Raw genomic sequence first — 13,657 nt, 5'->3', positions numbered from 1 at the left:
ATTTTATTATTTGATATTTATTTATTATTTATTATCTATTAATATTATTCATTAATTTTATTTATTTGTTTGTTTGTCTGTTTGTTTATTATTAAATTAATTTTTTTAAATCCCTTTGGGTTAAAAGGGACCTCAAAGATCACCTCACTCCAACCCTCCTGCTGGGGACAGGGATCTTCCACCAGATCAGGTTGTTCCAAATCCCATCCCAATGGGGTTTGGACACTTCCAGGGATGGAGCAGCCACAATTTCTCTGGGCATCCCGTGCCAGTGCTCCCCCACCTCTGCATCCTTCTCAGAGACACCCCCAACCTCGTGACTTCCCAGTGAGTAACTTTCTGTCGTTGAGGTCACCCCAAAATCCATGTCTGTAAATTCCTACTCACCTGTCTGCTGATGTTGCCTTCCTTTCCCATCTTTTTCCTGCCAAGGAATGAAACTCCCTGAGCTCCCTGTGCTCCCTGGGAGAGGCTTCGTGCCTGGACAGGGCGAGTGGGGCTGGGTTATTCCAGCTGGAGATCTGTCCCCCAGCTGGAGTCTCCCCTGCAGTGTTGCAGGCACAGGAACGAAGTCATTTACCAGCAGAAAATAATACACAAAGGCTCCTTATAATCCGCCTGCTTGTTGGGAAAACAGGGATCTCCAGGGAGGAAAGGACTCCTTGCTCCTTTTTACACACCCTATTTTAAATTGAGGTTTTTGGTTCAGCTTTTATGTAGCCTGATAACTGTTCCTTACTGAAAGGAGAACCTTGGATAAATGGAATTTGCTCTGTCAGGGCTCTGCCTTGCTCAGGGAGGCAACCTCAGAGCGCTGGTGCTTGGTGAATACCATTAATGGGTTTGAATTTGACTCTGCAAGTCCCAGCATGGAAAATGTGGCTCTTGTCCCCAGAGTTTTGCAGCTTAAAATGAGTTAATAGCACATCTCAGGCTAGATCTGAGTGCAGATTATAAATGACTAATTTACTTCTCAAATTTAGCATTTCCCCTGCTCAGATTGTAATTTCTATGAATAATTTCCTGTGTAAAGGTTCTTTTTTTTTCTCTCTCTCTCTCTTTTGTGGCGTGAATTAAAGAAATATTTGAAAACTGAGGTGCTTGTTACCCTTCTGTGCTTGGGTGTTCATGGAGTGTTTCAGGCCAACACCTAAAATTCAGTTTCCAAGGCTGAAACTGAAATTCCAAGTTTCCAGGAGGCAGCAAAAGTCAAGTTTTGTAAAGACAAAACGAGACCAATGGAAAAAATTTTTCTCCCAGCACATTGGGAACCTTTCTCAACAATAAAAACCACCAAAACAACCACGATGTGTGGATGTTGTAGCTCTGTGTTCAGCCCAAATATGAGGCAGCATTTCCCCTGGATTTATGGAGTTTACCAATGCAGGGAGTTTGGGATCTTCACAAACTATAACCCATTTTTTATTTGTGCCAAATCTTTTGTCATCCAGGCTCATTTGTGGTTGGAATAGGCTCAAGTAAGGTCATGAGGAATTATATTGTTTCTTTATTTCCTCTGTGTGGAATTCTCAAAAGGCAGTTGCTGACTGGGTTGGTAAATCACATCCTGCATAAATATATTGATAAATACCAATATATCTACAGCTAAGAAGAATCAGAGATGTCCCAAGGAGGAAAATCACCCCTTTTCCATCTTTGTTTGCATTGAAGAGCTTCCTGGTTTCAATGACTTTTTCCTTAGAATATCTTTTTGGAAGCCCTGTGAGAAGCCAGGTAATATATCCATTCTTATCCTTAGTCCTGCCCCATGTCCACGTTTTTAAGATTAATGTCACAGGTACAACCAGTTCTTCCAAACATCATATTTTTCTCTTTTTGACCTTAAATGTTAAAGTACTCTTTCTGCTTTATATATTCTTTTCAGAAATTCTGGGTTTTACTCAAAATGTACCTGCAGCAAATAGAAGTTTTCTCTAAATTAAGTGGAAACTCGACTTTTTGCATATATTTTCTCATGTAATTAGCTATCAGGATGGTAAAGGGAAACTGATTTTCAACAGAGGAACAGACTTTTCTTTATTTTTGATTTATCTGTAGGGATTTTTCATATTTTATAAAAGCTGTAGGTACAGGTAAAGATAAGGAAAGAGGAGGGCAGGTACTGGTGTGCTCACTGAATAACTGATTTAGAGAAATGGGGGTCCCTTGGGCCTGACTTACAACAAAATGACCAAAACACTTTGCCTTTTATTTATTTATCCAGCTACTTAACACCTCTTACTGTTTCTCTTAAATGAATTAATTTACCCTACAAAGCACTCCTTGCAATAATCAATGACTCATTACACTGAAAGCCCGCAGGAAATACTAATTAAATGAAAAATGTGCAAGAGGAATGTGCAACTTTTGTATTTCTAACGACCCAGATATTCAGTGCTTACTTTTTTTTTTTTCTGAGTTCTCATAAGTTAAAGGAGAGGTTTTTGCCTTCAGCCACAGTGAGCTGAGGTGGCTTGGAGGGTGGTGATATTTCCCAGACATACCAAATCCAGTTCATTTATCATCAATATCCACAGGAAATAATAATCTGTTTATACATCACATTTCTCTGAGCTCTGTGAGGTTCTAGTTATGAATTCTTTCCAGCTGCTTTTCTCATTCCCACAGCAGAATTGCTTGGGAAGGGTTATCCCTTATCCATCACTTACTCCAACAATTATTGACTGATAGCCACTGGTAATTCCAACTCTCCAACAATCTCTGATAAAGATTTTGTGTTGTTATTGTGCTCTAAAATGTCTCCTCACCCATAAAGGCCTTGAACTCCAGTCTGGGTAGAGGACACAGTCACCTTTTTGGGATCTTTGTGCAGGAAGAGTTTAATAATACAGAAGATGAAGGTTTTGTAAAGGTAGAAATGCTAAAAATGAGAGTGGGTTCAAAACTCCTGCTTCCTGCCCCATGGCAGGAGCTGTGCCCTGCTTCCTTTGGTGAAGGGATGTCTGGAGCAAACGAGGTTTCTTTTATCCTGGTCAATGATTTTTGGAGAAAGTATGTTAAGTCAAGCCATGAAATAAAGCAATCAGAGCAAGGTAAAGAAAAAACCCCCAAAGCACCAAAAAAACCCCAACAAAGAAAAAATAAGAAGCAGTGGCCAAGCTCCTTTCCTTCAGATCCTTTGCACTGCTGGTTTCGTAGGATACCAACTTTCTGTTCTGGTTTGTTCCCCACCAAACCACCCCTCAGATTTGTTCCTCCCTCTAAATTTATTTACATTTTTTTGCAGAATTATGTTTTCTTGTCCATCATTCTGTACCTGCATTCAGGTGCATTTAGGTACTGCTGCTCCAGTTTAGTTTAGCAGGTGAGCCAATCCTGGAAAAGGTCAAGCCACAAACACCAGAAATAATGATTTTGCTTTTTAAGTAACATGGGAAAAGAGGGAGAAGAAGAGAGGACTGAATTCCCTACTCAGTTTTAAGGTAGCAAGAATATAAGTAATTTTAGCTCCCTGTGCTAATTGATACTCCCAAAGAGATGTGAAATGTAACAACAGAGAGGATAAATTACTTAAAGTGGAGGTGACCAAGAGAAATCTAGATGATCACCATACTGCCTCTACTTTTGGTTTTCAGGCAATAAATTGCATTAAAAATGGTGGCAATTATTGAAGATTTTGGTAAAACTTTGTTCCCTGCTGTAAGGAGTTGTGTTTCTGTAGAGATCATGTTGTGCTGCAGGACAGGGAAGGCAGGGCAGGAAGGGAAAATTAGGGAGAAAAGAAGATTTCAGTCCCAAATGGATGAAACTTGAGATAGAAATGCCTGGTTTAGTCCTTAACTCTGGATTTTTAGAGAGCAAACAAATGGTGGTAGTTGTAATAGTGCACTGGATTTATTTATTCTGTAAACCAAGAGCTGGGTATTTTCCTTGCTCCTTTGTAATTTTATTGAAGAAAAATTATAGAAATCTTTTCAGTGCTTCTGGGGATTGATACAGGTTACATTCCTGCCTTTCAGTCGAGTTGCCTCCTCACCAGCCTCTGGAATTCAGCGGGACTGATGGATTACATCATTTCAGGAATTAGGACCTAAATTCTGATGTCTACAAAACATAAAAGAGCTTGAATTGTGTATATTTTGCCCTCAACCTGCAATATATTCCTTAAAGACAATAGAAAAAAAAAATCAAATTAAATTGTCTCTATTTGGAAGTACTTTAATATCAGCTGAGATTTGCTTCCAGCTAAGAAAACATTTCTTACAGAACTAAAAATGCTTGATATGCTGCTGTATCAGATAAAGTTTGTTAGTGCACAGTGGCACAGTGTTGATAATTGAAGAACTCACAGGATTTTCAGCAGTAAAAGATCCCCAGTGAGTGCTAAGCTCAGTGGGAAAATGTGATGTATAAATCTGCAGTGAGAGCAGAGGAACAGGAGGGGAGCAGCTCTGCACTCAACCCTGGGAACCCCAAACCACCACCAAAAGGACGTTAAAAAGAAATAAAAGGGAAGAGATGATATCTTGGGGCATAAAAGCTGTTTTCAAAGAATTTTTTTGTTAAATATAATGTTGGACTAGAGCCCACGGAAATTCTCAACTCACTGGAGACTCCTGCTGTCGCTTGGCATGGTCTGGTCTAGTGGGGGAATCAGCCTCTATCCCTGCCTTGTCCTGGAATAGCTAATTCCATGAGGAGAAGAGGTCACTGGAGATACTGAGAGAGATGGGGGAAGTCCAGGCACGACAACCATGGCAAAGCTGGTGGATAAATTGGTTTTGTGTGATGGGATGAGGAACATCAGCTCGTGAAGGGCTGGTGGCTATGCTGAAGGTTTGTCACAGCCTGAGTCACCAGCCCTGGATGATTTCAGCAGGAATGATGAAGGTGAGCCTGGAAAGAGCCAGAGAGGGAACAGCAAAGCCACCAGAGGAATGTGACAACAAACTCCAGAGAGCAAAGGCAGTGCCACGGAGGGGAGGCTGCTCGGGCACCTGTTGTGACAGCTGTGACTAAGCATACAATGACCAGATCAGGGTGAATAATGAGACAATCTGCTCATTTAAGAGTGGATATACAAACCCAGCAGGGACATGAAACTGTTTTGCTTTGTTTTACTGATAATGTGTTATTGGAGTCATGTCTCTGGCTGTGTCCTAGAGTGGGTTCAAAACAATTACTTACATAACACAGGATATATTTAAGTCAGGGAGAAGCAGGGAAGGAGAAATGTGTGTATCCCAATTTCTGGTTAAGAAGGAAAATGAAATTATGTTTTCCCAAATAGATTTATTGATTCCCATTTTTCCAGCACAGGGATCTCCGTCTCAAGGGCTGGATCCCCCTTGCAAGACTTGAACTGGAAAGTAATCAATGAATGAGACTAAGCCCTGTATCCACCCCTTCCCAGCTGCTGGTTCCTACCCTAATAACCACTAATTATTCTAATGGCAAACTCCTTAAAAATAACTCAAGGCATTCTCCAAAAGTTGGAGCCATCTCTGGATGCCTCCAGCCTGGTCCATGGTGGCCAGGAAATATCTGGTGCAGACCCTGAAGTGCTGTTCTCTTGTAGTGCTCTGCTTTAGGAGTGATCAGGTGTCTTCTGGATCAACTTTGGGGTTGATTTTGAGCTGGCAAATGCACTTCTTTCACAAGATTTCAACCACAGGTGAAAGAAATTTGTGTTTGCTGCTCACAGAGCAGAGTAACTTGAAGGATGACAGGGAAAAAACAAAAGGAAAAATTAAACTCCCAAAGCCAAGAAATAGCAGAGTCCAGGGCAACTGCCCATGCTGCAAATCTGATTCACAAGTAATGGCATTCCATGAAAGAGTGACCACCCCTGCTTTAATTTCAAATGAAAACCATATTGAGAAACTTGGAATACAAAGACAAGATCTGTGGAATGTAAATACCTGGTGGGTGCAGCCAACCAGCACAAAATATCTTTGGAGGGAGCTGGAGCTCAGTCCCTGCTGGAGCTCCCTGTGCCCACAGATCATCGTGTACAGGGAGTAATTACAGCAGGGTTTGTCAACTAATTTGGTGGAGGGATGAATTCTTTATCTATTAATCAATGTAGGGAAGCATGAAGCACCTATAAACCATTCATCTCACTTTAGCTCCTTGTTTACCTTTAATTAGAGTTGTTCTGATTTGATTGGGAAAAATAGAGGTACCTTGGAATGGTGTCAGCTGGAGCATCTTGGACAGCACTTCCTGCTGCGGGATCCTCAGGGGAAATGGGTGGACTAGTTTGGGGTTTTATTTCCAAAATGAGCACCCATAAATTGCTCACAGGGTAAGACCCCTAAATCAGAGGTAAATAAAAGGATGGTTACAATGCCAGCACCTCACCAATGAGAGGGAAGTTTGTAGCAGCGTGAATGAATTAATTTTTCATTTATACCTGCTGTGGGTCTCCCCTCTTCTCTCACTTTTCCCCTTCCTTTATTGTTTTATTTATGTACAAGGAGGATATTTTTATTAGGAAAATTTAATTTCTTCACTTATTTTTTTATCTACAGTTGAAACAAAGTGAGACCAATGTTTTTATTATTATTATTTTATTAATTTTTTCCCCTTTTAAAATTGTTTACCTTTTCTTCCCAGAATTTCCATGAGGATTATAGATAAGGCTGTAACACCTATACAGAGTTACAGGATGTTTTATAACTGATGTGTTGTGTTTGATGCAGATAAATGCAACTGCAAGCATAGGAAGTCCCAGTGGGTCACTCACATTTCATTTCATTTTAGCTTGACTTTAAATCAGTGATATTTATTTTTTTTTTCTTTTCTAGAAGGGAAATCTTTAAAAAGCATTTATAAAATGAAAAAGTCCTGGTTAAGCCTTGGAGTCCTACCCGCAAGTGTGGAAAACTGCAGCTTCACTAAAAACCGTGCAGTAAATGTGCCATTCCTTGGTGCATGCTTATTAGGAGTAAATATTGTTCTCTGGGTAGTGCCTAGAAATTGTAATTAATTTCAAATACGCCCTCTTTTTGTCCACGTATGCAGATTTCAAATCTGTGCCTCCGCCGGTTTTGACACCGTGCAATGAAGCATCCGAGCTCTCAGATGTCTGGCTCTTCCAAGTTGTGAAATGAGAAAACAAACAAACCCAACCATTCCAGCCCTGTCAATCTACTTCTCCGTGGACAGATGCCCTGGTGCCGGAAAAGCTTCATCCCATGATCCCACACCTCTTAGCTGTGCCAAAAAAAAAAAGAGACAGAGATCTACTGGACTCAAAAGCACGATGGTTCCTCACCTCAAAAAAATGGTGTTTATGGCCACTCTGGAGCTCCTGGGTGAGGCTGTGTGGGGAAATGTGTGCAGCCTCTTGTTCTGGCATTCCTGGTCTCCCAGATAATCCATCTGACCTGCTCCTGGAGGAAAGTGCCTCTGGACAGTGATGGGTTAACTGCTGAGGGTCCAGGTTTGTGAGCTGAGGTTTTCGGAATGAGCCGCGTATGTCGGTACAGTTTGTTGATTGCACTGTTAATTAATTAAATGGTATTGTTAATTATGGTTTTAAATATTTTATTGGGTGCTTATCTGGTGGGAATTGGCTAAACTTTCTAAGGAAAATGGAGATGTTGGGTTTTAACACATCTCTCTGAGCTGTCTGTGGCCATGTCCCCTTGAGGGCCATCACTGGAGCTCCCAGGTCAGGCTGGGCAAAGGATTTTTTGGAAGGGGGATGAGGTCTCAGTCTGGTCTGTCCAAGCAGTCCAGGGGACATCTTGGTGGGCACAGTTCCAACAAAGCCCAGCCTGGTGCTGCCAAACCCCCCAAGATGCACAAAACCGCCCTGGAGGTCTTGCAAGGTGGGATTAAAGCCCTGCAGATCCCACTGAATTTACTGCACAGCAAACTGCCGCTGGCTGAGCCAATGACCTGCTTTGGTACCAACGAGGTTCTCTTTTTGGCTAACAATTTGTTTTTAATGTCACATGTGGCATCCCAAGAAGCTGCAGCATTCAGGCCTTTTTAATGAATTCCTATCCCTTGCATATTAGTGGGAATATTTCCACTGCAGCAAACACCATAAACAGTTTCCACACTGGGGTGTGTTATACTGCCACCAGAATTGGTTCTTCTGATGGTTCATTTCTTTTATGCTGAGAATTCAGGACCAATTCAGCTCGGTTTTATGCATCATTAGAGATTTACAATTACTTTGCTATAGTTTCTTTCTGGAAGCCTATCTCTCATGGTTAATGCTATGGTAGTCCTGTTGTGTAGAGGCTGCTATGAGCCACCTTATAGCAATAAAGCATTTGAGAAGGATTTGGAATTATGAGTGGCTAAATTCTCCATGCAGTGCCTGTAATGCTGTTATCCCTTGCTGAGCCTGGGTTGAAACCTTTTTCTTCTTTTCCTCAAATTAGAAAAAAAAAAAAAGAAAAAAAAGTGCTGTTTCTTTGAGAGGTTTTGAATCATTTACATGTAATTTTTTTTGTTGAACTGCTGCAGTCGGAAATGAGGAATTGTGCAAATTTCCATTTGGATTTCATGATCCTTAAAATACATTTAGCATGTATCAGTATATAATGAAATAAGGCCTCCTCATTTTCTTTTTTTTTTTTTATCTCACTTTCAAAAAGTCTAATCATTATTTGGGACTTTATTTTGCTCTTTGTATTTTATGTGTGTTGCTGAAGCCAGTAAATTTCACAAGCTTTGCCCTTGCAGAATAAGCAGTGGATCTGCACGTGTTATAATCCACATAACTCACATTTTACATAAATACACTATTGCATTGAAACAAACATGATATGCAGTGAATAATATGGGCCTGATCTAAAGGCCATTAAAATCAATGAAAAGATTTCAAATTAACTTTTATAGCCTTTAGATCAGGCTCTAAATGGGCAAATTACAGTTATGGAGTTTCCCATTTACATACCTGTGTGCTGCTTTTAATGTATTTTATGGAATTGAAATTACTTGGTCCTCTTTTTTCATGCTTTTTTAGGCTAAGAATTTGCCAAGGGCATCAACAGCAGTTTTCCCAGGCTCCAGCACAAGGATTATGTAGTCAATCCACAAATGACTCAAATCTTTGAAGAAAAGGACATGGTTATCAGAGAGGCTTTGACGACAGCAAGGACGGGAGTGCTATCTGCCTTTTTCCATCAGAGATTCCCATTCCCTCTCATTAACATACTCAGGACATCAGCACAGCCATGGGCCCGAGGGAATCGCTTCCAACTTTTAAGGGAATATGCACAAGACCTGGTCCCTGCGTTGTTTCAGACAGATCAAACCAGATTTGCCTCGTGTAAGGTGAGAAGAAAGGCTGGGGCACAGCAGCATTAGGGAAGGGATTCAAAGGTTGCAGGGAATTTTTCAAATCCATTGTTATATCTCAGTAATCTTTCTTCCTTTACAGGGTTCTTCAGTCCCACTGAGGATGTGATGTGGAAGCTGCTGTAAGTGGGAAAAGGAGATGTCTCTACCTGCTCTCTCCCAGTGCCCTGTAATGAAAAATGCTTTTGGAGCAACACTGGAAATAAGCCATCAAAATATCTGATTAAACCTCTTAGGAAACTCTCACTAATCACCTTCTCTGCTCTTGATGGAATGTATTTATGCATTATAAATATACTTACTATGTGTGTGTGCTCCATAAATCACACCCAGCACTTGTACATGATGTATAAGCACATTCTATAGAACACACACAAATACAGATGCCAAGCTCCCACAGAGTTCATCACTGGCAAATGTTTGAAGGATCTGATCCTTAATATTTAATGAGCAAGATGCTATTTCCTTCCTCAGCTTTTATCTCTGGTTTGGCATAGTCATTAAATTTGTTGTTTCCTTGCAAGATTATATAATTTATGACCTAATTTTAGACTTTTGTGTAACCGCGTTGCAACACTCGTGGCGTATCCCGATTTCTTCACGCCGAGTGTTCCAGCATTAGACACCAGCTCCAGCACGACTCCTGTCAGCTGCCCCTCAGCAAGGAGACACAGGCATGAAAGGAAAACAGCCCAACAATATTCAGGCAGCATTAGAAGATTAGTTTGTGGGGGGTTTTGCCCTGCAAAAAAATATGATTTAGCAGCATTTCCAAAGCTGTCTGCGGCGCTGGCAGGAATCCCCAGGTAAGGCAGGCAGCACCCAGCAACTCCTGTTACTGAAAATATTTTCATGTGGCTGCCTCTGACTTTCAGGCTGCTGTGGGACAGCAGCCTGCAGTGCAGAGAGGGGTGTCTGGAGGTGAGGAAGGATGGCACTCAGGGATTTAAAGCCACTGCCAGCTCCTCACCCTCTGGAATTTCCTCTTAGCACCAGCCCGGCTGCTGGGCTGACTTTTTGCTGCACAAGGTGTTGCTGAGTAACTCCAAAATGAATTTGTCTAAAGCTGCAGCCACATTTTTTTGTGTTTTCTGTGTGTCCAGAGTAATTCAGAGGTCCTGTAAATAATGCCATGAGCTTCAGGTATTCTGTCAATTTAAACCATATTGTTGGGACCAGTCTTCCATCAAATTAAATATATTGGCTGTTGCATAAATGCACTTTGAGAGCATTTTATCTTCATCTTCCATAGGGAAGTGGCTTGTGGTTGAGGAAGGATTTGATGTTTCCTTTGTGCCTGCAGTGCTGCTTGGAGGAGTTTTCCTCTTTTTCCACCTCATCCTGATTATCCAGCAGGGGTGGCAGAGTTGGGGTGCTGCATGTTCAGATCAGCAGCAGGAACACAAGGGACACCCCTCTCACACAACAACTTCATGTACAGGGTGAGGGAGGTGCCTACATGAAAGAAAAAGCATCCTCACGAGAAGGGGACGTTAATTCTTGGATTAAGTATAATTGGAGAGTTTGTCTCCTTGGCTTTAATGGAGCAGTTCCAGGAAAGCAGCAGAGAACAAAGTGTTTTCAGTATCACATAATTCAAGAGTAAAATCATAATTCCAATTACCATTGCAGCCACTTCTGGCCTTGGGAAACCTATGCTAATATTTATAATTATATGATTGACCTCTGATTTCTTCATCATTTACATTAGCAACCCTAATATTCTTAGTAACATCCTTTAAATTATAGAAGCAGGTGTCAACAGTGCATGATGAAGTCACATCCTGCAGATTTTTTATTTACTTAGTCCTTTTTTTCCTGGTTAAATAACATTGTGAGATGCAGAATCTCACCTCCATGGGGCCCCTAGGGGTGTATATAATCATGGAATGCATTTTCTATAATCTCACAAAATGAGTCAATCCCATCAGAGGTACAAACACTTTTACAAAGTCAGTATTTCACTCCCATCGCTGCCTGACATCATCTTCCACACAGCACAAGAAAATATTTACTTGGCTCTTTGACATGAATTGCCACAAAGCCTTTGGAACAAAAACCGAAAAGCCAAAAAGTGAGAATTAAAATGGAATAACTTAATGAATTTAACCTCCTTTTCGTGTGCTGGATTTAGATGTCAGATGATTTCTTATAATGTTTGGGATGGACATGGACACCTCCAATCCCTGTTCTTCCGTGAGGTGCCTACACATGGATCACAGAGTTGCCCAGAATATCCAAAGCTGGAAGCTGATCCTCTTCTCCATCATATAAATATTTTCTTTGCATAAGTGAGCATTTCTGGATGAATTAAGACACTGCATTAATTTTCCAGGTGCAGTTGAGGTGCCAAGGGCAGCCTGGGGCTTCACACTGCCTCCAGCAGCGTTTATAAAATTGTATTTATCCACAAAGAGACTGGAAATTTTTTTTTCAGATTATTTTGGGGGTGAGTTAAAAAGTTTAAATTCTCTGTCTCCCATATCCGCTGCTCATCTTCCTGCCTTGGTGCAGCTCCTGCTGCTGTTCACTTCCAGAGAGCACAGCCAGGGGCTTTTCAGCATCTCCTCGGGAAATGTTCCCCATCTGTGGAGCTGGGGAAAGTGGCACCCACCCGGAGAGGGCTGTCCTTGATCATCCTTGTCTCTCATCCATCATTTTTTCACTGAAATTAGATTCTTCTGAACTTACAGTGCCTTGAAGGCTTTACCTGGCTCAGCAGGTGACAGGATTTGGGATGTCTGAGATTCTGAAAGATTTGGGACACATTTTAAAGGTTTGTGAACCTTAAATTGTCAGGCGGGTGGCTCCTCCTCCCCTCTCTGGGCACCTAAAAGCCCCCTCTGATTTTTGGGTGTCAGTGGGTGAAAGGGTCAGAGCAGCCCAGATCCAGTCCCTGAGAGCCACCAGGGTGTGAAAACCACCAGCAGCTTCTGCAGTGACACAAGTCACAGCCACGGCACCAAACACCTGCAGGGAAGCTCCTCAGGCGAAATTCCCTCGGCTGCAATCAGGATTTTTCCGGAGCAGGGAGCGCTCAGGGCGATCCTCCTGCTCCTGGCTGAAGAGGCACTTCTCATCGACTGCTAAGAGACTTATTAGCAATGTAAAAAGGAATTGGAAGCAAGGAAAGTATTCTTCCTGGTAGAAATGTGCTTTGTAAAATTCGTTTTGCTGGCAGGAGTAATTGGGTTAAACTCCTCGTGAGTGTGGGTGCTGTTTGTTACCCCTTATCTTACCCTAACAAAAGGGTACCAAACACTTTGAACTTTGTAAATAATTGTTTCCAAAGTGTTGGATTTTTTTTTTTCACCCTCTCTCTATAAATTCTTTAGAGAAAAGCTGGTTTCTAATCCTTTCTCTGCCCATGCTTTTACAGCCTTTTCCCACTCTAGATTTATTTTCTTCACTCTCTTTAGATTTTAATATGTCTTAGATATTATAAAAATCTCTTTTAAGAGGGAGTGCAGAGCTTTTGCTCAGATTGGGAAAATCACTCCTAAAGCTTTAAGAAACAGGAGAGAGAGAGAGAGAGGGAAAAAACTATGAAATAGAAGAATTTTATTGTGCACTGTGGCAGATGTTGGGCTGTGGTGTGATGTGTGCCCAGAGATTTCCCCAGTGTCCAGTGCAGGCTCCCGGACTTCAGGAGCTTCAGTGGCTTTTTCTCACTCCAGATTCCTGGGAAGTGAAGTGCTTGGACCTTTCATTCCTTCTGGGCTCAACCAGAGCTGGGATTTACTCCTCCCTCCCCAACCCTACCCTGCCATTGCTCTCTCCTTTCAGGGCTGAGGAGAGGAGCACCTTTTTCTTGCAAACACAATTTTTTCTCAGTTTTATTTCACTTTTGCATCCACAGTAACAAATATTAATGCAGAAACAGGACAGAAACTGTTCTAGAGTGTGCACAGAGTCAGCAGGAAACCCATAAACCTGCATAAGCTCAGGCCAAACCAGGGATGTGGGAAAACTGAAACTCTGGAAAAGCAAGACATTATTTTCTCCTTCATCCAAGAAAGTTACATGTGAATTCTTTTAGTTATCTGCTATTTATTTCTTTACTTATTTTGGAAAAAGACACAAATAATGAGAAATACCTCAGTGGAGCCTGGGCTCTTCAGCATGGGGGAAATAATTCCTGAGGAGTCCAGCTGGGACATTTCCTTCTTGTCTTCAAGCAGTGACTCAGGTCTTCCTTGATGTTAGGAGGATCCCATGAAGAATGATCTTCCTTCCTCCTCCTTCAGATCCATGGGTTTCAGGTCTTGGATGCCACCAGCAGATCTCTAGGTGCTTGGGTGATGGTCTGTCCCCTGCCTGAAGCAGGAAGGAATTTAAAATTTAGAATCATGGAATCTTTCAGGTTGGGAAA

The 13,657-nt window shown here is 41.6% G+C and overlaps 1 protein-coding gene across 15 annotated transcripts in view; it reads left to right on the top strand.

The window, feature by feature from the left end:
- The window catches only part of LOC147650593 (uncharacterized), an 86,787-nt gene that overhangs the window by 69,889 nt on the left and 3,241 nt on the right, over positions 1 to 13,657 (top strand). For 10 of the 15 annotated variants that reach the window (XR_015276271.1, XR_015276267.1, XR_015276274.1 and 7 more), the window contains 2 exons: positions 6,988 to 9,261; positions 9,368 to 12,813. Coding sequence is in view for 2 of the 15 variants with exons in the window: in XM_086850258.1 (XP_086706384.1) it covers positions 6,988 to 7,030 (43 nt within the window). In the remaining 13 variants the exon portion in view is untranslated. Of the gene's footprint in view, positions 1 to 6,987; positions 9,262 to 9,367; positions 12,814 to 13,657 lie in introns of those variants that run through there. The other 5 variants (XR_015276263.1, XM_086850259.1, XR_015276265.1 and 2 more) reach the window with 4 other exon arrangements.

This window comes from Cyanistes caeruleus, chromosome 14 (assembly GCF_971803275.1).
Source record: "Cyanistes caeruleus chromosome 14, bCyaCae1.hap1.1, whole genome shotgun sequence".
In the NCBI taxonomy this organism is placed as follows: Eukaryota; Metazoa; Chordata; class Aves; order Passeriformes; family Paridae; genus Cyanistes; species Cyanistes caeruleus.
The sequence above is the reverse complement of the archived record's forward strand: the minus strand, read 5'-3'. Positions and strand labels throughout refer to the sequence as shown.